General features: G+C 37.9%; 1 protein-coding gene across 1 annotated transcript in view; it reads left to right on the top strand.

The window, feature by feature from the left end:
* Positions 1-26159, top strand: part of LOC132104306 (CUB and sushi domain-containing protein 2-like) — a 318325-nt gene that overhangs the window by 85388 nt on the left and 206778 nt on the right. Inside the window, exons 4-5 of the mRNA XM_059509682.1 lie at positions 1394-1588; positions 7978-8185. Of these exons, the coding sequence (XP_059365665.1) occupies positions 1394-1588; positions 7978-8185 (403 nt within the window). The remainder of the gene's footprint in view (positions 1-1393; positions 1589-7977; positions 8186-26159) is intronic.

The raw sequence follows: 26159 nt of genomic DNA on the forward strand, positions 1-26159 counted from the left end.
ATTCATTAGGAAAGGGGGGAAAAGTAATGCAAAAAAATGTATAATAATAATAATAGAATTAAGGTCCCATTCTTCAGCAGGTTACAAGAACAGTGTTTGCTCTTATATTCCTCTCTCTCTTTCTTTTTCTCTCGTTGGTTCAGTGTAAATGGAGACAGAGAAAGAGAAATAGAAGGAGGGTCATAGATGCAGACGTAGTGCGAGAAGCATCTCTTGCTGTTTCAGCACTCGGACAGGATGTAGCGACCCTTAAAATGGTTAAAGCAGTCAAACTGCAAGGGTGGTACAGCAGTCCTGTGAGTTATAGACTGGAAATGGCAAATGCAGCAGGGCCACAGGGAGAACAGCACATGAGGGAACATCCAGAGGCGGTGCAGAATACTTAAAGTCTCTCAAGGCCAGTAGGGATTTTTGTTTAAGAAACAGAGCTGTTATGCATTCATGATTTATGTATGCAAAATCAGAATGAGAAAGTAGATAGTTTTTATTCTTTTGAACAGTTCCACCGGAACAGCAATGGGAGAATCTAGATAGCATTCTAGTTCATATTCATGCCACTCCTTCAGTCAAGTTAATTAATGGTTAAGGCAGCACTCAGCTCAGTCCTGGTTAAAATCTCAAGTGTATATTTCTCAAACCTGTGCAACTGTTCCTTAATATGCATACTGATAAATATGTGTATGTGTGTGCATGTCAAACGTGTTGTTCTCACATGCTCTCACCTGTACAGTGAAAAAAATGTTCTTCTAATCAGTGCTGATGTAATCAGCAGTCAGCCCACCTATTTCTCTCTCTCTCTCACTATGTGAGCTCTACTAAGAGAGATTTCCCCACTGCAGTGTACCAGGTCATTGCCATTAGGAAAGCGTATCTTCCAGTATGGGTATATTGTGTTCACTTTTGTATACCTGCAAAATAAATTATATTAGCATGGCTTTTCGAATCAAAACAGTAGAAAATCAGAAGAAAACCAGCTGGTGGTATTGTACAGAATAGCTGGAATATAGAACATATATTAATATGCTTCAATTCTTTTGAAATTTGAGTATCTATCTTTCTATCCATCTATCTATCTATCTATCTATCTATCTATCTATCTATCTATCTATCTATCTATCTATCTATCTATCTATCTATCTATCTATCTATCTATCTATCTATCTGTCTGTCTGTTCGTGAATGGTTGAAGTATTGTAAGTGGGTTGAATATTATAGTATGTACAAATGAGTAGTAATGTGGTTTTATGGGTGTTATAAATGTACTCACCAAGTTATAATATATATATAAAAATGGTTGTATGTAAAATTTTGTAAAATGTATTTTAAAATGCAGTTTATTTCAGTTTAGATATAATTTTACAGTTTACAATTTTTTTCTTCTGTCCCATTCCAGCCCTTCCAAGCTACACCTGTGGGAATCCAGGTCAGCTGCTGAATGGCATGCAGCAGGGCTCTACTTTCAACATTGGGGACAAGATCCGCTACAGCTGCAACCAGGGTTATGTGCTTGAGGGCCACACCGTGCTCTCCTGCCTGGCCACTTCCTCCGGCACCGCTGCCTGGGACTTCCCCCTGCCGTACTGCCGAGGTGAGTCCATTGGCTCCAAATGGGCGAGGAGGGACTGAACCTCCTCAAGAGAGACTCAAGAAAAGGTCACCAAGTGTCTTTATCAGCAATGACAGATAGCCCAGCGTTTAGTAGCAGGTTGACTGCACAGTTCTATTTTTCTGGGATGAGATCAGCAGAGACCCTAGAGGTGATACCTGCCGACGTGTGAAAGCCGCACAGACGTGTTGTGTGAGACAGCAAGGTCACGTGGTATTGTGTTAGCTGTTGACTGGGGTTGAGGGATATCCAAATGCTCGTGGTCATGATACTCTGAAAACATGTTGACAGTTAGAGGCCAAATATTAACACAATGTTGAGCCCCCACTGATGTGATGTTCTTACAGTATATTTTGCGTCCATTCTCTTATACGCAAAGCACAGGCTCATAAATATGCATAACTGAACTGTACATGGGTATATACACATATTCATGACAATCTCATAAAAAGATACACAGGTCTTGTGGTTAATAAAACAATGAAAACGTACCCCACAGATAATAGCATGTATAATGTATTAGTGAAAGTGAAAGTGAAAGTGACATTCAGCCAAGTATGGTGACCCATACTCAGAATTTGTGCTCTGCATTTAACCCATCCGAAGTGCACACACACAGAGCAGTGAACACACACACACTGTGAGCACACACCCGGAGCAGTGGGCAGCCATTTATGCTGCGGCACCCGGGGAGCAGTTGGGGGTTCGATGCCTTGCTCAAGGGCACCTATGTCATGGTATTGAGGGTGGAGAGAGAACTGTACATGCACTCCCCCCACCACAATTCCTGCCGGCCCGAGACTCGAACTCACAACCCTTCGATTGTGAGTCCGATTCGCTAACCACTAGGCCACGACTTCCCCAGCAGTGCACAGTAGCTTTGGTCTCCAGATCGAGTGTGAATGTGGTCCTGCAGGCCAGTATGAACCAGGGCCATCTGTGCCCGGGCTGGGGGACAGGAAGCCCACATAAAGACACAAATGCTCAGACACGCAATGCCAAAAGAAAACCCCCTTTTGCCAATGCTGAATCTCCATTATCCTTTACTGGCGTCCTTCTGCCACTCATCATTCTTCTTTTCTTTGTACAGTTTTATTATTTTTGTCCATGTATTTTTCTCATCATCACACCACTCTGCTTTCTCGTGCCAGGTGTTAGCAGTTCATGGATTTGCTCAAAATACCTTACAGATAATTTGCCACTTTTATGGTACTTTTAGGGTATGAGCCAAACCTGACCATTTCCATGTCTTTCCCTTTAAATGTAAATGAGCTGGTTCTCCTGGGGAAGAGGACGGAGCTTCAAGAGCTCAAGCTCCTGCTAGCCTTTGTAAATAAACACTCCACTATTAGTACAAGCCTGTTATCTTTACAGAAAACTCACTTGGTTTAAAAGTCAATCATCTGAATGTACTGTGCATAAAAAAAATGCACTTTATAAAATACACGGGAGCACATAAATTAATTTCGGTAACGTTAGAGTTTAGGGAGCATTTTCTTTAAAAACAAAATTAATCCACATCATCTTCAGTGGCTCAGATTTCACAAGTAAATGGAGAGTGCTCTGTGGATCCATATGTCAAATTAGCAGCAATGCTGAAAACAGGTAGTTGGGAGACACTGCTTATTACTTATGGGGATTAAAAAAAAAAAAAGGAATGGGTGGATTTTTATCATTATGGGGTGGTTGTGTACACACACTGCCGACACACATTTATGTCCATACAACATGTGAAAGTGAATTTTGTATATCAGGTCCCCTTTAACAATAAAGTATTTCTTTAAAAAAATTATGCGACATAAGTGTGCCATATTTGTATGAGGAATTGAACAGCAAAATAAATTGAACTGCAGTTCTTGGTACAGTTAATCTGATGGCTCTTAGCCAGCCTGCAGAAGGGTACAGCAGGGCTAATACATTTATTTATTACTTTTATTGTTAGACAATATTTTTGTATATATATATATATATATATATATATATATATATATATATATATATATAAGCTAATCTCATCTAGTCTATGTAATAAACCGTTGCTCATCCATAACACTTCCGGGGGGCACAAACACAATGAAGAGATATATAATATTTATTATATGGGCTATCTAAAACAGTAAAAGAACCAAAACGCCAGGAGACATTGAACAAAATAGCACCTAAATGGCTGTTCTATATGTCGAGTTAGCAGTTGGAAATTCTTCCATTTTTGTATCCTCTATCATCCTTCATGCTTTATATTCAGATTCAAGTAGCTTTATTTTTTAATTTTATTTTTTTCATGCTTTATCTCTTTCCATTTTTTATGGTTTTCTGATTAATTAACCATGAGACTGACACTAAACGAAGTTCTGCTCTCTACACATGTAGAAAAACGGCAAATCAAAGGCTGTAGTAGCCAACAGCAGACAGCCTCCTCTCTGGCTCTGTTAATGGGTGGCCAGAAGGTGGCAGGAGGTTGGGTCATTTCCCTTAAAGGAGTCGCACGGTGTCAGTAAGGCTCCAGAAGCCATCTTGCTTCTCTGTCCTCATTACTGCTTATATATCTCCCAGGCCTCTTCACAGCGATCAGTCTGCCTTATTTACTACTTCCTATAGAGCATATAAATATTTTATCTAATAAGTCTATATTTATATACAAAAATAAATACTTTCCCAGATGAATATCAGATGTCTGCTTCTAAGCATCTCCACATGGTCTGTATCCTCACAGCCCTCTCAACCCCCTCATTCACTCGCAGGAGAATACATTTAGTAATCTGCATTTAAGACGTCAAAATGGCAGGCTCCTGGCATGCCACCCTCCTCTATGGCACACTGAACAGGATGATCGTTTCAAAAGAAAGATGAAAACTGAAAAGTTGAATTCTTACAGACTGGTTGGATCTGTTATTAATCTAAAATCCTTTTCTTTTCCCCGTTGTTCTTCTCTATCAGTGCTGGCTCTCAGGTCTCAGGGTGCCACTGCACATCACTCACTGCTGTGTTACCATGGCAGCCACAGAGCCTGAGGAAGGCAGTATGAAGAAGCATGAAACACAAGCAGACCATCTTTTGTACGGGCTTAGATCTTTATGCATCACACATAATCCATTTATTCAAGGCAATTGAGCAAGTCACTTTGACATTTGACTTCCTTGGGCAGTACAAAGGTCTGCTTGAGCTTATTAAAAAAAAATGATTGATGTAAACCAAAATTAAATTCTGTTATGTACAGTATTTGACAGGAAATGGGGCAAAAATAGGGGTGCTTTTATCCCGGGTTTTTTTTTTTTATTATTATTATTATTATTTTTTTTGTTTTTATGCAGTTATTACTGCCTTCTTTACTGGAATCCTTTGGAAATATGTAGATTTTGTACTCAAAAAGCATTGGATTCTTTGAATAGAAAGCTAAAAAAATAACAGCATTTATTTTAAATATAAATCTTTTGTGGCATTCTAAGTGTCTTTACTGTCACTTCTGAACAATTAATGCATCCTTGCTGAATAAAATTATTTTTTTATAAAAAAAAATAATAAAAAAATAATAAAATAAAATAACTTTTTAACAATGTTGTGTGTATAGTGAATTGTGATTGGTTTTGTGTTCCTTGCATATATGTGACTCTGGACAACAAAACCAGTCATAAGCATCAATTTCTCTAAATTGAGATCTATACATCATCTGAAGGGTCACAAATGTAATCATTAATGCCAGCAATTTCAAGCACTTGTATTACCTTCATGAACTGTTAATCTAGTTTTTAGCTGTGCTTTTAGGTTTTTTCCAATACTAAATCAATTTTCACAGAGCCTTTTATAAATATTAGCAGTTTAGACATGAAGCCACAGAGTCTCTACAAGATCAAACAACCAAACTGAGAGGCAGAGCTGAGGCCAGTGATCAGCTACGTTCTACTGAAGTGTGACAGAAACTCATGGCTGGAATATCAATAGCCGGTCCTCCCTCCAACCCCCCCCCCCCCCCCCCCACGCCACCATTGCGCTTTTTTGTCCTCTCTCCATCCCTCTGTTCTAGAACTCTCAGAGGCTGCTCCTCACATATGCTCTGAGTCTCTCCAGGGAAATGTAAGAATGACGGATCTGACGGAAGACTGACAGGTCCTAGGTCCTCCTGCCGTTTTCCACTCACAGAAAAGAAATCATGCGATTAGCCAGTCACCGTTAATGAATCCCATGCTGGTCTGTCAGAGAAGAACTCGTCACCCATCAGTGACAAGCAAGCACCTTCACCTATGTGAGGCATATACACACACTCTGCACTCGCTCTGACATAGAGTTTGTTTATTTGGTTGGTGAGAGAGAATTTTGCCTGCTTGGTAGGTGTGATGACTCACTTTTTCTCGCGCGTAGTCTTCCTCCCTCTTGAACTCACACGAACGCCAACTCAAACGCCTCCTTAACAAATCTCCCATCACTCTTTTTTCCCCTCAACCCTTCTTTTACCCCAGAGAGCCTCCTAGATATCATTATGAGTCACTCACTCGCTCAAACAGAGGCTCTTTGCTCCTTTACATGCCTGGAAGGCAACATGTCCACTTGGCATGCACACATAATTAATAATTCTTCTGTAGCTATCAAACTTGTGCTTTACAGTGCAGGGATGTCTTTTACTCTAAGTAGGATATATATATATATATATTGTGACGGGAGGAGCACAAGACAGACACAGTGGGCATGGCGTCAGGCCTCGGAGAGGCTTTTATTAACAGAAATCAAATAAAACAGGGGATAAAAGTGGCCAAAGGGGAAGAGTATCCAAAATAACTCGTTTTAAACAGCGGCAGTGATGAGGCTCCATTTCCTTCAGGTGTGCCCCATCACACGCCGCCAGCCCTGACTCGTCCAGCGCCCCTCCTCTCACACACCCACTCCAGTCGGCGATTTAGGACGGGGTGCCGGTGACAATCAGGGAGGAGGCAGCTGACTCGTCACAATATATATATATATATATATATATATATATATATATATAGAGAGAGAGAGAGAGAGAGAGAGAGATTTCAAAATTCAGACTACATGTAAAAATACTTTTATAAAATAGTAGTTTATTTAAATTCCAAATAAATGTTATTTTGAATGTTCTATTCATCAAAGAATACACACAAAAAACTGCAGTTTCCACTAAATAAATGAATAAATAATTAAGCAGCACAATTTTCCACATTGAAAATAATAAATGTTTCTTGAGCAGCAAATCAGCATATTAGAATGATTTCTGAAGGATCATGTGACACTGAGGACTGCTGAAAAGTCAGGAATAAATTACAAATTAAAATGTTTTTAAATAGAAAGCAGTTACTTTAAATCGTGATGTTTCACAATATTACTGTTATTCTCACATTTCCAAAAAAAACATTACAGAAGAACAATTTCTGAGTTTTTCTGCTACTTCGGTGTCAATAATCAAACAAAAACATCCTGCAATTTATTATAATGTTAAGTGTTATGCTGATAATATAATTTTAAACACATAGATAAAGAAATAGTCTCAGACTTTTGGACCTTTGAAGAATTACAGTTTCAGTAGACTTTAATTCAGGGTCGATGCCATTTTGAGTTTTGCGTGGATGAACGAGGCTGTGAGGGTTACAGTTTTCAAAACGGCCCACACTGTGTGAATGTTCTAAATATCATGTACTTTTAAAAACTTGCAACTTTCAAAACTGTTTCATGGAATTGTTGTCTGCTGGAAGTTTTTTGAAAGATTTGTTTCGTCGGCAGAACAATAATGTTGTTGATAACAGCACAGTCCATTGAACGCACTGTATTTTTATTCCTGCGTTTTCATTCCTGTCCAACATTAAATATGACTTTACCTTGACTATTTGACTACATCGTCTGTTGAGATGACCCAACCATGACACCTCAGCTAAACATCTTCGATTTGATATGATTTCTACCAAAACTCACCATGGATATCTTGTAGTCATCGGTTACCTGTGCAATACCTTAACAAAGGGTTTTCCTGACTTAGCAGCTACAAAACCACTTTCAAATACAGCCTGGTTGTCTTTACAATTTTTTGAATGTGATTCACTAAGGAAGGCTGGGAGAGCCAGGGGGCTCAATTACCACAGCAGCCTTTAAGTGCCTATTTGTTATATAATTGTCTCCTTAACACAGTTTTAAAGAGTAGAACAGGTTTTGACTACAAAAAAATGAACAGAATTTTACATAGGTCTCAATTAATTACTCTCATGTTACAGTATGTTGCATCACTGGCCTGCGGGTGTTGCCCGAAACCTCAAGACCCCCCCCCCCCAACCCCACAACCCCCCATTCCAGCAATTTCTCCTCCAGAAGGTCAAGGAAATTTGCTTATTAAGTTAAATGTGTCTGTATTTGTGTGTGTCACCTCTTCACAGCGGACGATGGCTGTGGCGGCACACTACGGGGTCAAAGTGGTGTCATCACCAGTCCAAATTACCCACAGGAGTACAACAACAATGCGGACTGCACCTGGACAGTGCTGGCCGAACCAGGTGACACGATCGCCTTGGTCTTCTCTGACTTTCAATTGGAAGAAGACTACGACGTTTTGGAAATAACCGGCACAGAAGGATCCTCTCAGTGGTGAGTGCCCTAAAATTTTGGTTTTTCAGTCATCACTAGGGAAAAGTGTAGCACTCTTCGCACGAGGTGCTCAGCAGAGAGTGCATGTTGTGGAGCTGTTGGCAGTGGGTAGGTATTTTACAAGAGATAGGAAGCCAGGAGAACCACAGTCATGAAACATCTCAGCACTTGTTAAATGGAACAGAACCAAATCACAGCTTGATTCAATTATTTAGCACATAATGCGCACAGAGCTTGGACCAAATAGAGGGGATAAAAACGTTGCAGTCCATCGCAAACCTTGTCTGGGGAGCTTCAGAGTACTGTTCATTTATGAAAATGGTTTTATGGGCATCTTAGTCTCTACGTTCACGCAATTTCCTTTTCACACCCATTAAGTACTGTAACAGACTCTCAGAAATTCTTATTGGATCGGGACAGGGACGGTTTTTTGTAGCAGGCTGTGGACATAAATGTGGCAGTCTAATGACCCAAGATCAGGCAGTGTATAATTTTGTAGAATATTCCAGAATATTTTCTTCTGTCCCATTTTAATATGTAGAGAAGGATGCCATTTTTAGATTGATTCTGAGACTTCTGGAAACCTGTTTGGAATTTGTGTGTGTGTATTTTGCAGTTCTGTTGGAGACTAGTTTTAATTATACACTTTTACATTACACTATTCATTTAGCTGACGCTTTTATCCAAAGCGACTTACAACTGCTATATATGTCAGAGGTCGCATGCATCTGGAGCAACTAGGGGTTAAGTTTTACCCAAGTTCTTCTTTTTGTCCTTATAGTTGTGCTACATTTTCATTTAATATGTTAATGATTAATATGTTTTTAATTAATATGTTAAATTTTAAAATAATAATACTAATAAAAAAAAACAGAACCACCTCTCTTGTACATATTATTTTATATAATGTGTTTTGGAGCAGCTCATGTTGTTTCTCTCTGTAGTTTGCACTGTGTGAAATACAGACTGAACAGCGGCTCAAAATACCTGACTGCTTTATCAGCATATGATATACAAACTACAACTCTCGGCTCGATAAAACAAACCAGTGTTGTGATAGTAAGGTTTTGATGGATGACAATTGCAACCAAGGTAAAGATGATTATAGTGACATATGGGAGTTGTACTTTAGGTTCACATGTGTTTATTATTACTGATGTGTAAACGATCCATGTATGTGTGCTCTTGGTGCACTGATCACCATAACATCATATTTCTGCTTGAACACAGTTCAGTATATTCATGTAGTTGTCAAAATTAATGGACGGAGAGTGACAGAATAGTTTTATTATGACAGGATACATGATGGAGATTACTGAACAACTGGAGATCTAGGGAAATGAATTAATGAGATTCTTCTATGTTTTACAATTCACCATGTGGTCTACTTACCTTATGAAAGCGTATTTTATCCATCAATCTCAGCTGAGTCACACCAGCAATTTCCAAACACCACTATCATCAAATAACAACTGATGTTCAGTTTGCATGACATTGTATACCATCAAGGTGCAATGCAGCAAAAATAAAATACAACATGCTACAACACTTATTGTGCAGATATCCCCCCCCCCCCCCCCCCGCCCTTTCCATTGTTCCATGTTTTGTCCAGTTTTAAACAAACACACTCCAGACAGTTTCCAAGTTGTCACTCCGGTTATCACTTCGATCAGATATTCCCGTCTCAGGCACTGCAAACATGGATTTAGCACACAGAAACATTTGCATTTAAACTCAAGTGACGAGCGGCATGCTCTCTTTTATGTCCACATTCTTAACCCAGCATCAGTGGGTTACTTAGCTATTATGATTCTAACCCAAATTGGGACAAATTCAAATCAGCTTTCTGACCCAACAGTCTCAACAGAGCATTTTGATTGAAATAAATAATTCACATTTTAATATGTATACTATTAAAAGGTACACAATGTATGTTCTTGCTAAATCACTTGCAAATGTAAGACTGTTGTTGAGCATAGTAGGCCAAACATGCCACGTAATATTAGAAATGGAATCTACCCATTAGATTCAATATACCTATAGTATAAATAATGTGATTTTCCAGGTTATTCCCTAATTGTTGCATGTAATATTGTTGTAATCTAAAGCGTTACCACCTACAGTATATTATTAAATGCTATAAATGTAAATTCTATTTTCTCAGTGCATGTTTCAACAGTGCATGAACAAATTCATGTTGTGAAAGATTCATCCATACAAATGTTGAATATTTTGACTTCATAACTCAAGTCATAACTTAATTTTCTGGTAAAAGTGGCAGACTTCTTTCTGGTGGCATGCAGTATGTAGAATGCCTTCAATAATTTAGTCTGCTTAAAACCCCAACTTTTCTTATTATCAACAACTGATGCAAGGAGCTCAGTCCCGACTGTTTGTTTTTCCCTTTTATTTTTCAATAATCATTTAATTATCGTTTTATTTAGATGTGTCACAATGCAGAAGAAAAGAACTGTTGCTACTTCTGCTACATCACAAATAAACACCATAGTAAAGTGTAAACAAAATGCCACATATCAAGAATTTTTTTGTAGACTCACACACAGCTTTGAAAGAAAGTTGACAGTATTTTCTCAATAAAATCATGACTAATTGGACCACCATGAAAACATTTGGACTTTGAGACCTTACAACAGTTCCTTTGAGGCTATAGATTCGGAACAAAGAGCCACATAAGTTGGCATGTAAATTAACACCTTATGTCTGTTGACCAATTAGAGTAGCCCATTTACTGCGGTGCCAAGAGCCTCACTGCTGCTGGTTAGGTTAGGGTTAGCCCTATACATGCATAGGCCTTATTGAGTCGTGACCCCCTGCACTAGATTCGTGAAGCATGGACGCACGTCTGCCTCTCCGAAACACTCTCTGAGGGTTAGTGGAGGAGTGCTGAACGAAGGTTGTTCCTGGCCAGAGGAGGAAATCGATAGACCCCACTTCCCTCTGTTCGCTTATTGCCACCATGCATGGGGTCACTGCTGAGCCCTTAATTAAACAGGCAATTAACAAAGGGTGAGAAACGAGCAGACAGACTGGTGAGGTGATGTGGTGTGGTTCGACCTTGGCATGTTCTAGAATCCTCAGGCAGAGTAAATAAAAAAAGGATTGAACAGCCAAGCACCAGAACTATATGGGCAATTAACCAATGAAAATGCCCAAAAAATGAACAAAAGAAGCATCAAATACTGTCAGAGAGGCCAATCGCTGTACAGTTCCAGTTGGAAAGCCAGGTTAGTTTGGTCTCCGAGGGACTGTGGGAATTTATCGAAGAGTGGATTTTTACTGTTTGAATGCTAAAAAGTAGGGTCCAGTCATAAAACAGAATTTACTGTGTAATGCAAAATTTGAATGAAAATATGGATAAATAAATTAAAAGGTACGGCTGTAGACTTCATCAAATTGCAATATGGACTAATATCTGTGAATATTACATTGAAAAAGGACTGCTATCAAATGTTAATTCTGAATGTACTTAATGTCTCTGTGTGAATGAGCAGCGTAGTTTCATACTCCATGTGAATTTCATTTCCGGAGCTGTTGAAAGAGTTCATGAGCGTTTCATTTCATTTAATACAAATATTGTCAGATAAACTCTTCACTACAAGGTCTTCACTTCCTGCAAAAATAAAGGTTTGGCTTAAGTTGAGGAAATTATGACATATTACCATTATTATTATACAGAATGTATAATCTCAACATAAAACTAATAACAACAACAATATAGTTAATACATTATTTTTTAAGGAATATCCCATAATAAAAATATAAATCTTTTTGAATACTAAAATAATTGATTAATTAATAAATTGATTAAACCATTAAAATGGAATTTGAGATAAAACAAAGCAGATTTCATAGGGTCCAGGAGAAGTTATGATTGGCATCAATTGCTAACTAATCTTTATCTGCAGATATGGATGGCCATCATTGTAGACACACCCCCGGAAGGAGGAAAGTCAAAGGCTACGAGCAAAAATCTATATGCAAGTGATCAGAAAGAAAGACAGTGCTGCTCTGACATGACCTGTTTCTGTCACCCAGAGCATCTGATTGGCATGAGACATGTCTGTGTGCTGTGCAGGACCCAGCAAACAACACTGGATACTCAGTCATCTGCCTGCCTATATTGAGTAGGGCTACGGGTTATTCATGAATCAGTCCAAAGAGCCCCTCATTTCCTCTTTATGTCCTTTACAACAGATCCACTGAGTGGCAGAAACACTACATCAATGGGGTATCCTGCTCGGTAAAACATGTTATTGACACCACTAGAAGCAGTTTTGTATGAATTCACATGATGTTCCACCTACTAAGGGTTTAACTGTCTTGACCTATTAGAATATTGTCGTAGTCGTGGCTTGGTGGGATAGTGCATATGTTCATACATGTGCAGTAACCCATGTCCAATACAACCCAAACAACTGGTTTCTTGTGTTCACCACTGTCTTGTGCATTTAAAGGCACACAACCATTACAATTGGTGTTGTTATTATTAATACATTTACTTTTATTTTAAATATTTATTCATTTATTATTTTGGTATGTTTGATACATCAGATATCCTTTAGTTTTTGCTTTGTTTGGTGCAGATCTGAGGCTGTCAGTCCTCTGGGTCTACCTGATCTCTTGTTACTCAGCAGGGTTGAGAGCAGAGAGCAGGTCGGTAAACGATGGGCACCTAAACACTGCCATAAGGATTGTTTGTTATTCATGCATCTAACAATGCCTTATTCCTCTATCTTTCACTAACTCACCAGAGTCTCTATCTGTACATGTCCACAGAGACTAACTGATGTTCAGTAACTACTTGTGTTATTGATTACCTGTTACCTGAGAGAGACTGGTATTTATAGAAAGCACTGGATTTTTGGGATGGATCCATTCCTCAAAAGGTTGTTCTGCAGTCATTTGTGTGTGTGTTTGTATGTGTGCATGTGCGTGTGAACAGTGTTGTAAATGCACTTGTTAAATTGTAATTTCTAATGCCCTACAACATAAAGGTAACAATTACATTTTATCCAGCATATGGAGATTTTGAAATCATATATGTTAAGTAATCTGAATTGCTTTCAATTACTTAAAACACTCATTTTAGACCAACAATATTGCCTCAAATATATTACCCCAGCTATTCTGAGTTTTCTGAAAATTTTTTTCTTTTGCTTATTTGAGAGATCCCAGAATGCATTGCAGCATAAATAATGCATATATATTTTTTTATGCTTATGTTTTTTTGAAGTTTGCTGACTTTATTCATGCTGCTGTTTTTGTCAAAGTTGATGATAAGAATTATCTTTGAATTTATTTATTTTTTTGCCACTGTTATAAAGGTTTAATTAAGTGGAGGTCAACTTTTGAATACATATTTAATCCATATTTAAGAATGAAATTTCATTTATAGTGTCATAATTTACATTTACATAAAACCTGGAAGGAATTTATTAGTGCTAACTTTAGCAGTTATTGAATGAATAAATATTATGACTATAATACATTTATTCTGATTAAAAGTCACATTTCTATTTCAAATAAGTGCACTTTTTTTCCATCACCTTTGTTCATCAAAAAAACACAAAAAAAACACACATTTTACCACCTTAAGCTGTTTTAAGATAATGTAGGTTATGCTAAATCTTTTAGTGCATACATAGACTAGAAGAACACTTTCATCTCTTAAAAATCTCACATCTTTCTGCTTTCTTAAGATCTCTGTTGCGCTAAACTCTCGTTACTGTGCCTTTATTGGTTGCTGATGTACATCTTCCTTTTTAAGGTCTTCCCGGCTATGTTTTAACTTCCGCAGCACTTGTTTTAGCCCGTCTCAGTTTCTTTGTGCTACAGACCAGGATTTTCCAATCCCAAGTCCTCAGGGAGAATCTGTCATTCTGCTGGCTGCCATTCATAAAACCCTGTGCACTTCTAGCAATAACGCACTCTTCATTTGGATGCAGGACAGAGAGACGGGAGTCGTGCATTTTTGTTTTGCGCATTTGGCTGGCAGCAGCAGAGGCTCAAGTAATTGCCCACTTGCTTTCTTGTCGCTCTCTTTAGATTACGGTTGGATTCGCGTGACTGGCAGAGGATTTGCCATCTGTGTGCTGCACCATTTTTGCCTGGTTTTAAGCAATGAAGATTTATTTATAAGAGGTGCTTAGCAAAAAAAAAAATAAAAATAAAACCTAAGAGCAAGAAAGCAACATGCACTGTAATTAATTTTTACCATTTTATTTCTTTATTTGTCCAGGTAAACGTATGCCTCGGCCCATTGCTGGAGGAATGAAGCATAGCTTTGGTTTTTTCGGTGCATGTTTGTGTTAAACATGACAGCTGATCGGCACTCCAGTCACGCAGATCCCAGCAGACAATTCCCTTCCTCTCAGTCTTTCCTCCACAACCTCCCCCTCATTATTATTGAGATGCCATGAAACGTCAGGATGCAGGCAGGCTGCTCTAATTGTCAGCTGAAAGTGTACCATTCTGAAATTGTTCATAATAAATGCAACTTCTTATTTTATTTCTCTCCTCTGCCCTCTGGTTACCATTTATAAAATGGTGTGAAACTCGGCCAGTACAAACACTGGGACGGAGGGTATTGCGATTCACACAGAAATCCGAAGGAGTGTTGCAAATGTTCAGTTCTCCATGGTTTAGACACATGCCACGGATAATTACATCAGGCTGTAAAAGCAGGTCAGCGTCTTACAGTGGAGGGGGATATCAATACCATTTCTCTACTGGATGGCTTTCTTGTTCTGCACTCTTTCTTGTGCTGTTTATTTCCCTCCCTCTCTCTCTCTCTCTCTCTCTCTCTCTCTCTCTCACTCTCTCTCTTTCTCTCTCTCTCCCTTATCTCTCTCTGTTTTCCAGTGACTTTCTCAATTTAATTTCTGTACAAGTGGTTATTTTGAGCCCCTTTTTTTTTTCTTTTTTAAATTAATCTGTTAAAACATAGATTGGACTGATCTGGTTTTGGTGTTCAGTGAGTTTAAGATCCATGATAGATATGGTTGCTGTAAACTATAAGCACTGATTTTAAAATTTTGCTCGATAAGACCCTTAATTGTTTTCTTGTTATGATTTGTATGAAGATGTTGTACTTTTGTCTAAAAACTTTTTTTTTTAAATGTTACAAGTGAAATATCATGAATCTATGATGTACAATATGAAAGATGGGTATTTCTTTTTCTTAATATGCTCAATAATACATTTAATTATTTTTTTAAAAGACAGACTTAAAGTGAGCTTTAAATCAGTGTAAAAAAAAGTGAATAACAATGTAAAAATAGTGACTTATAGCATGTCCTTTAATATGCTATGTCAGCTGATTCAGTATTGACTGAAAGTTAATCAGTCGATCAGTTAATCAGTCAATAATTATTTTGGAATGACATGAGTGCGAGTAGATAGTCACAGTCTTTGTGTGAAGGACTTTTTACCACTCAAAAAGATGCCTGGAAGCAACACATGTAAGTGTGGCATGTAACTATGGTCTTCTTCTCCCAGAGGAAATGACAAAGAAGGGGCTGTCAGGATGATGGGATCTGAGTGCATTATCATTATGGTTTCTGGCTGTACTGCAAGCCATTTCACATAAGACTAAACAACGACATCGTGCTGGGCCCCGTGACTTTGCTGTTTCAATTATACCTCGAGATGTGCTACTCTGCATGTAAAGTATATCCTTCCCATTCTCGTAGAGAGAATATACACGTATACCCTCCATGAATAATACAAAGGACCATATGTTCTGGAGGAGTATGTGATAAGCATGCAAGCAGAGATCACATGTGAACATATATGTCGTAGTTACGTTTTCTCTCTTTTTTTCTAGCCGGTCATCAACCTGAGACATGAGAACTGCAATATATTAGACTGCAGTGTTTAATAAGTAAATTCCCACTGCATCATCAAGATTGCTGCTCCTGTAAAGGCCTCTGAAGTGCAGATCACCTTCTCACCCTCTTCATGTTTCCACCATGTATTTGCTGAAGCAGCGGAATTGAACTGAAGCTATGTTTTGGCTTCCCATCAAAGACAGTGTGAAATCAATAGCTGTCTCTTTAGTCCACCCGATGCACTTATCAAATCTTGTTTTTTTTTTTTTTGGTAAGTCATGTTTTATAACGTCTCCATTCGAACTGAGCCATCCATCAAAACGGCACGGATGACCAGCGCTTAGCTGGTGTTTGGCAATATCAGATTGTTTACTCACATCCACTCGGCATGTAGAAGTATCACTCTCTCTCTCTTCTGCCCAGCAGACACCCATCTGAAATCAAAATCGACTGGAGCAGGTGAAGAAAATGGTCAGCAAGCTCTCATATTAAGTTGCTTCCTAGCAGTGTCATGACCTAAGTCAGCATTTTTTTCCCCTCTCTGATCGTTACAAGAGTGTTCAAAGGGAGTGCAAAATGACGCAGCTGTGTGTGTGTGTGTGTGTGTGTGTATGTGTGTATATATATATATATATATAATCTGTGGGTTTGAACTGATTCATTCTCGCTTGACGTGCTCTGAATTGACCCCTTCTAGGTCCCTGCTCGGCATTTAGCCCACATTGGAGAACAGCAAGATGGACTGGAGTGTTTTTGTAAGCACATTTGCTATTAGGTTTGCAGCTTTGTTCATTGTAATGATAGACGTGGACTGTACTATGAGAGATTAAAGGTAATGGATTAGATCAGCCCCCCCATTCCTCACTGTTGTTTACCCAGCAGGCCTCTCATTATTATAGATGCCGGTCGACTGGGATTGGCTCCAGTTTGCTCTGTGTTTCACAGGCAATGCTGAAGCGGAGACACTCCGTGAAAGCATACTGAGCAGCTGCAGTAGTTCTTATTGCATACAGCACAAAAGTGAACAAGGTGTGTGGCAAGTAGCTGTCTGATCACTTATTCTGTCTGACTAAAGATCATTAGCTGTGAGGGAACCATGGGGCGGGTTGAATTGGACAAGGGGTAGGCAAATTCGGTCCTGGAGAGCCGCTGTCGTGCTGAGTTCAGCTCCAGCTTGTGTTTGATTAGGGTTGAAGCTGAACTCTGCAGGACTGCAGCTCTCTAGGACCAAACTTTCCTACCCCTGAATTGGACAAACCTCTCAACTTTTCGTTTATGTTTTAAAGTTGTACATATTGTAGTAACAGTTAGTCAGACATTAAGCTCTTGTCATAAAGTCTGGTCAACATTTGCTGCAGTAAGCTGGGAACCGTAAAATAGTTCTTAGAACTACAGTAGTTTAATTAATAAATAAGTAAATACTACATATGCATAAAAATAAAATGGAACTATGACAGTGTTTCGAATGATGTCTATTAGATTATTTGTCATAAATACGTAGTAATAAATTAAATATATTTGTTCTTGTTTAATATATAGTTCAAGAGAGAGAGATCACCAAAAAAATCCTTTTCTATCATCATTTACTCATGTCATTTGTCTCATGTTGTTCCTGTTTGACATTTATTTTCTTTATACAGAGCACATAAGATCATAATTTGAAGAATACTGAAAGACATTAGTGTTATTTTTTTTAACAAAAATAGTCAATGAAACCATTAAGGAACCAAAATCATTAAGAGGATTCAGAATCATTCTAAATGTTCCTATCTCTAGTGTGCATTAACAAAAATATTCTAAAACAAAAACATTCAGCAGTAGAAATGTGTATTGTTATGTATCTCAGATGGCATCAGCCAAAACCAGCTCTGAGACCAGTGTCATTTTGGTGGAAAGGTGTAACTGTAGCTTATTCTGGACAAGACATGTAAAGCAGCCAACCACTAAGGATGTATAATGTGTTATTCCAATGGGGCCAGTGCCTCGGGGCCTCTCACTGCCAGGTGCCTCCAGCTGGGATGCCTGCTGTAGCTAGAGAAAACCCACTGCTGATGTTAAATTGACATAGAAAGAAACAGTGCTTGAATGTGTGCCAGTGACTACTGGCACACCGTGAAATAAATGCACATGTTTCTGGCTCCTCATCAGCTTCAATGTTTTCAACCAGCCACAGTATATTCTTTTCTCGTATAGTGTGTACATTCTTGTAATTGCAATTTTATTTCTTTCATTTGTCTCATATTTGCATTATATATATATAGAGGGTTTGGTTCCAAAACGCGATAAATGGCATAAAAAAAAAAAAAAAAGTTCCCGCCAAAGTCGATTTTTAATTTTACGCAAAATATGATATCCGCCGAGTTATTAAGTCATGTTTTCTCTCTTTTTTTCCAAACCACGACAAACGCAGAATGGGATATGTCCGCTCAACCAATCACAGCGCACCATTCCACGCACTCTTTTTTTTTTTTATGGCATCTCCCAATTGTGAAAACAGTAAGCCTTCAGAGAGGCTGGTGCCCTTGGAACATTACCACCCTACATTTATGTGGTAAGCTAAATCTGAAATCGCTAATGTTATCATAACAGACGGACCTTAAAGTACAGTAGTAGTTAATTTCAGTGTGCAAAGGATTAGAAGAAAAAGATAGTATTTTGTGGTTAGAATATTTCATAGACACAATGCTAAAATGTGTAATACAGTTCTGCTCAAGGACATCTAATTTACTAGCATTTACTCATTTTTACTGCTTCATATGTCAAAATGTTGCAAAACATCCTCTGTTCACCATTAACAGCCTTGTTGCTTGTATAAAACACTTTATTTCACTACAGATTTATCAATTCCAGTGCACTTTAAGTCTTAAATGTTGTGTGACAGGGAATCCAATTTTCAGTTTACAATTTCCATTTTGAATCAGTTATTTTAATTGTGCATTTTGATGTAAAAATTTGTGACATCAAAAGAAACCTGATAATTTAAATAATTATTGCACTCGCTCTCAAGCTGTGTTCAGTAACTGGAGTATCAACAGTGTTAAAAAAATTATAATAAAAAAAAACACTTGATGGATATTGCCAACACTTGGTGATGAATGAGATGTATTTTAATGGAAAATAACGATGGTCTAATTTGGGAACTCTGGACCACAGTTCTGCCTCAGATGTGTTTTTCATATGGCAAACAGACAGTGAAAGACAACAGATGAATAAGGGCTTTCCTAATCTATGTCGCATTGTTTTGAAAGTCTGGTGCTTTGTTTCAGCATTGTGGAATTTCTTTTTATTTGTTGGATTTATTTTGTTAAATATTGATGAGGGTGGGAGAGACAGCGGGCTGGACTCTTATTTTACAAGCTGCTTTAATGAAAGTGCTCCGGCTTTTCTTCAGCGTTTTATTTCATGAAGCACAATTATTCTTCTCACACCATATCCCAACACTAATCTTCGCACCACACACACGCAGGCACAGAGGCATTAACATCATTAATTCATTTTCAGCCAAATAAGATGGCTATTTGCATAATAAAACTCAAAGACATCATTCGAAATAAAGGTCTTTTGTTTAACAGTTCTTCACACACTGTAGATTCAGAGAGCATGTTTAAAAGAGTTGTTGACCTGAAAATAGAGATGTCATTATTTACTCAACCTTATGTAACTTCAAACCCATTACTTATGGGTTTGAACGCAAAATGTGATTTTGTGAAAAAATCTCTTGCTTTTTTCTCTCTCTCTCTCTCTCTCTCTCGCTCTCTCTCTCTTTCTCTCTCTCTCTCTCTCTCTCTCTCTCTCTCTCTCTCAATGCAGTGGTTAATGCACCAAAAACATTCCTGGTCCTTGGTAGTGCAACTGAAGCAAACAATCAACTATGGGTGGCAAGGCACTGTCAAAAAAAAAAAAAAAAAAAAACATTAAAAGGTTGTATCAATGCCTAGAAGCATAGTTGGTACAATAAGGATTATCCATGGAACAGAACATCGCTCTAAACTGGATGAAAGCTAGGAGGAAATAAAATAAATAATAAATTAATAATAAATTAAACTCCATTCCACATTTTAGCTACAGCCTTTACTTCCACACAACTACTTCCTCAAATCCACACTTCCTCATTCCACTTGGCTCATTCAGAGTCCATATCAATTAAATTCCATTATGTGTTTTCACTACTCGCTCCTGCTGCACCCCCACGACACAGCAAAGTAAACAAAGCATCTTAGCATTTATGCTGCTCTGGTGTACGGTGTACATTTTAGGACATCCTCAGACCTCAATCATCAAATGAAAAGGCATCATGCCTCAGACTAAAAGGCTTCAGTCATCGGACAAAACGGCAACGCGCCTTTGACTGAAAAGCTTCAGGTCTCAGGAAAAACGATGTCAGGTCTCATAAAAGTAATGTTAGGCATCAGACGAAACGGACTCAGACAAAAAGTCATCAGAGGAAACGGACTCAGGTGGAGTATCGCGTTGCCCCGCCCCATGTGGCGTCACATGCACGCCGTTCACATGAAGTGGTATATAATGGTTGATTGATGGAAAAAGGAGGTAAGCAGCATCTGATATTTTATATTTTAACAGTTTTATTCAAATGTTACACTAATTAAGTTATATAGGGAAGAGAACATGCTTTTAGAGAGTCTTGTGTGCACGTTTAAAAAGTTAGTTAGCCATATTGCAACTAGCGAGCTTTTATTTTGGCCAAGTAGTAAAATTACCCTTACGAAAAATAATCATGGTTTTACTATCAAAAAAAAAACAAAACAAACAAACACATGGTCGATATAGTTAAATCATGGTATCCACAGATTAAACATGGTTTTGCTACACTAACCATAGTGTTACTGTTTATAGTAAAACTGTGGTTATACAAATGGTACGTTAATCATTATACTAAAAAAAAAACATGTTACTACACTTTTACTATAATAAAACCATGGTCACTTTACGTCTGGGTAAAGTGAATTCTTTCAAGCTATTAGATTGAAATCTTGGTCTAATTATAACATACCTGTATGAGTCTAACACTAGTTGTTGAATTAAATGATTTTGTAAAAACAATGGTTCTATCTTATAATTAAATATATATTTGTTTCGTTTCAGTCAATCAAGTTATCGCTGACATTTTCTGGGTAAGGGTGGCTATGCTGAGCAGGACGATTACCTGGATTCAGTACCCATTTAGATGTCCAGGCAACAAATAAGCTCCTCCATGCCAGAAAATTACCGTTTGTTCAATCCAAACCTGCATGTCATCCTGGACTGTTCAGAAATCTGAAAGCCCGACATCACTGAAACTCCACTCTGAAGTTATAAGTGCACTACCACATTCAAAGGTCTGGTTGGGGTAGCTCTGTGTGGTGCAGTGGAGATGTGGTTATGGCAGACAAGGGGTTCACGATTGAAGACATGCTCTCCAGTGTTGGTGCTAGACGGATCATTCCACCTTTCAAATGTGCCAAGCAGTTCAGCAAACAGGACTGTGAAAAAACATAAGCCACTGCACGCCTCAGACTTCTGCTGAAAAGGGTGATTAGAAGGGTCAAGGAAATACACATCTGGGATTCTGTTGTGCTACTCACCTTGTCAGGAAGAATTAATCAGATCTGGCATAATTGCTGTTTTATGGTTTATTATCAGGGACCAATGTTTCTTGAGCAGTGAATGTATATTAGTATATTAGATTTTTAAGAATGACTGTGATTATTACAATAGTTGTGTTACAGTGTTAACATTTGATAGTAGTTTTTTATTTATAATTTTTTTTTACCTTTTCAGTTAGTTGCAGTGCATACCTTTAATACCTACCATCATTAAATGCGTTTTTACTTGTTATTATTTTTTTATAGTAATGTAAAATTGTATATTTTGTATAATGAAATTATTTAAATAAAATGTCCCTGAAAATAATTTGACAAACATAATGAAATAGTTGACAATGAAAAGGATTTTTATAATAACTCATGAAAAAATCTTCTTTGTTATATCATACAATCAAATGTAAATATACACAACTAGTAAAAGAATATGCATATCATATACATTACAGAAGATTTAATACAAAACAAAGTATTCACCTCGGTATGTACATATTACTAATTAATAGCAAGTACAATATATTTATTGTTATAATTTGTGATGTATCTAATATGTTACAAAAGATCTACTACAAAACAGGGACGGGCTGGGACTAAAAAATGGCCCTGGACTTTGACTAGGCCCGGCCCGGCCCGGCCCAAAGCAATCTGCGTGCGTAAACTCGACAACAACAACAATAACGCCTGGGGTGGGTGTTACAAGACTTTAATTGTGGCTCATGATACTATACCATCCAAATTATAGCAATAGCACTGATGTTGACTTGATGTTGAGCTGGAGTGGGTGTCTTTCTCTGCTCTTGGTCTAAGCTCAACCTGAATAAGCAAACGATGGAATGGATTAAAAAAAAAAAAAAAAAACAGGTTTTATTCCATGCTGTCTTAAAATGAATTTATTACTTAATCTTATTTTATGCAGTAATTAATCTTACTGTATAGATAATAATACCACATCTAAATGAAAATACACCATTACAAATGTAACTTCTGTATTCAAAATCTTCAAAGTTTGTAAACATTAACTGTAATGTTACCAACATTTTTAAAAGAAAAAGCACAACATATTTCTTAATATTAGCTACTGCATGTGAATTTTACAGCTAAAATGTTGAAGTTTAGCTGTTTTAACTACTGTAATCATTAAAAATGTAGCAACCTGTATATCACTTCCTAACATCATCCCTAGCAAGTAACTCTCTTTCTCCTCTCATGTTCCATAATTGTATCTGGATCTGCCTGTGGAACCCGCTCATCTTTCTGTCCCTCATCATCATCACTGGTGGCATGTTGCTGCATAGCTGTCTGGCTCACTTCTTCACTGCTGCTAATATTTAACTGCGAGGTGCTGCTGCTGGAAAATATTGCTATATATTTCAGTTAGTTTGCGACATTTAGCGGCTTCAGTATCTAAATTCCGCTTTTTTTTTCTCGCCTTCTCAGCCCCACCCTTTTCTTTCCGTTTTTTTTTCTTTCGCGTTATGCATATTTTTTTTATTTTTTTATGCTTCTTCTTTCTAAAGTTAACGTCTTTGCTGTTGGTTTCTTCCTACTCTTCCACTTCTTCTTCTTCTTACTTGGTGGGTCGGCCCGCCGGCCGTCCTGGAGTACCGACCGTTCTGCGATTCTCCAGATCACACAGATTGCCAGTCCGCCCCTGCTACAAAATATTGTCCGAGTCCGTTTCGTCTGATGACTTTTTGTCCGAGTCCGTTTCGTCTGATGCCTAACGTTAATTGTATGAGACCTGACACCTGACGTCGTTTTTCCTGAGACCTGAGGCATGACACCTTTTCATTTGATGATTGAGGTCTGCGGATGTCCTAAAATGTACACTGTACTGGTGGGTCTGGCTGTGTGCTCACATAATGTCACTAAACAAGCTGCTATTTAAGTGAATGTTTGTTCACCGTTTTAGGCTATAAAAGCAATTGTTTAATTATAAGCCTCAAAATACAGGAAATAACATCAACTCTAGTAAACTGGGTAGGACCAAGCCACTTTTTTTTTCAATGTCCTTGTATTACCTAGCCCAAACATAACCCTAAATCTGTGGAATTACTTAAAGATGGTAGCCCACAAACAGGCACCATCAAATTTAACTGAACTTGAGCAGTTCTGCAAAGAAGAGTGAGCAGGTATTGCAAATTCTCGATGTGCAAATTTAGTAAAGACGTGTCTCAACAGACTAAAGACTGTAATAAAACCAAAGGGTGGTTCAACATAACACTGACACAAGGGGCTGATCCTTTTTCCAACTATTATTAATTTTGTGATTTATATATATATATATATATATATATATGTGTGTGTGTGTGTGTGTGTGTGTGTGTGTGTGTGTGTGTGTGTGTGTGTGTTTGTGTATGTGTATGTATGTTTAAAGCAAAAAAAAATAATATCAGCATACAGGTTGGTTTGGAAAAAAACATACATTAAAAAAAAATTAATTGAAATTGAAATATAATTTACGAAAATAAGTTTAAAGATTTAGATATTGCATGTCTGAGTTTTGGAAGCAAATTTGGGAGTATATTTATTTACACGCTGCTCATTCTGGAACCAGATAGCGGCAGTGACATACAGTGCACTCTTAAACATGACCTCTTGCGAGTCCATCTCTTCTTGAGTCATTTAACAGGCCATGGCACTGTGTTTATGAGATTTTCAGATAGGCCGTGTTGTTCTCTCTGGCATGCTTCAATGCCTGTGTATATCAGCATGCCCCTGCATGTCTTTGTGTCATTGAGTTTCATCGGTCACGCCTCGACATCCTCATTCAGAGAGCAGCGTTCCCACCGAGTCAGCAAGCCATGCTGCACTGGCTGCTCTCAAAATGGCTGACTCACTCTAAACAACACTAAAACACTATCTGCCCAGCACTTCTTAGGAAATCTTAGACTGGGCAAATCCTACACAGCAAGAGTACTCTGAAATTTAAGCTGTGAAATAACATGCAATGCAGTTGGATCTACACGGCTCTTGGATTGCTTCAGAAATTCACTTTCTGGTCGTTTTGTTATATAGAGGGTGTTGAACAATTTTGAATGATGTGAGCAGATGTAGAGAGTTTATAACATAATATATACAGTATTTAATGTAGCAGTATCTGATTGCTGTATTGGACCAGATGCAGACTTTTACTTAAGCTGTGACATTTGTGTACAGATAGAACTGAACTGTGCCATAAATGACAGGCTATTTTAAGCTGAAAGGGAAAAAAATGAAGTGGTTGAAATAGGGGTAAAGAAAATCAATGATCTAAGTAAGCAATGTGGTAGAGAGAGCATTTTCATGTGTTCAGTATGTGTTAAGAGTGAGAGAGAGAGAGAGAGAGAGAGAGAGAGAGAGAGAGAGAGAGAGAGAAGCAGGTGCTGTGAGAAACTTAGAAGGGTCAAAGGGACAGTTTTGCTGGGGATTTCTTTCTACACTCAATGAATATGTCAGCTGGGTATTGATCGGCATGCTGGGTGATCAATCTTAATCCAATACCCCAGGATGAGAGGAGAACTCTGTGGGCCCTCTCAGGGGTCAAAAAAGTGAATATATGTGCAGTATGTACTGTATGATACATGATAGGTTAAAATTGATAGCCTGAATGCACTGTAAGTCGCTTTGGATAAAAGCGTCTGCTAAATGCATAAATATATAAATATATAATTTTTCTTTATTTTTTATTATTTGATGAATAGAAAGTTCAAAAGAACAGCATTTATTTGACATAATAAATTAATAACATAGTAAATTAAACTTTTATCTTGCTTGTTTCGAGTGTCTTCCCTTCCTCTCCTGTTGGTGGGGGTTGGACGCCTCATTCGTTTTTAATTAGATGAGGTGATTAGGAAATTGGGGGAGAGGAAAATTAAAAATGGGATTAACATTGTTTTAGACTCCGGGAGACAGAATGGAATGAGAGCTATCTGCTGCACATCAGATGCCTGATTTTACCATTATTAGCTTCCTGTTCACAGTGAGTAGGGGATGATTACAACACAATGCTTGGACAGGGAGCAAGAGGTAAATTTTAAGACAATGTGGATAGAGTCCAGCTAATACTGGCATCCCGTGTAGATTAAATCAGATCTGTCTCCTATCTCTGTGTCAGGTTGTCTAATCCTTAGTATAGAAATGGGAGTAGACAGCTGAGCATTCATCCTCTGGCTTCCTGTTACTGTAGAACCACGTGAGAAAACTGCATATTTCTGTAGCTACACCAGCGACAGAGATGCAAACATCACCTATTGTGTTATAAGTAATAAGTTATGTTGTGAATACAACATAAAATGATATGATGTCATGTTTGTGTACTTGAGAACATTAACCAATGTGTCACATCAATGCATATCAATCCTTTCTTCCTGAAGCATGGGAAACAATCATATGCTACAGCAGCAGTCGGTCCTTTTATTTCCTTACTTTTCATTCTCTTTTTCTCAATGTCATGGCAATAATCAAAAATGTGGTCTGGCTCCTTTGTATTTTTTCCCTTCAGATAATTACATTGATATCTCCCTATTGAGATTCAGAGGTTTT

This window comes from Carassius carassius, chromosome 25, assembly GCF_963082965.1.
Source record: "Carassius carassius chromosome 25, fCarCar2.1, whole genome shotgun sequence".
Lineage (NCBI taxonomy): Eukaryota > Metazoa > Chordata > Actinopteri > Cypriniformes > Cyprinidae > Carassius > Carassius carassius.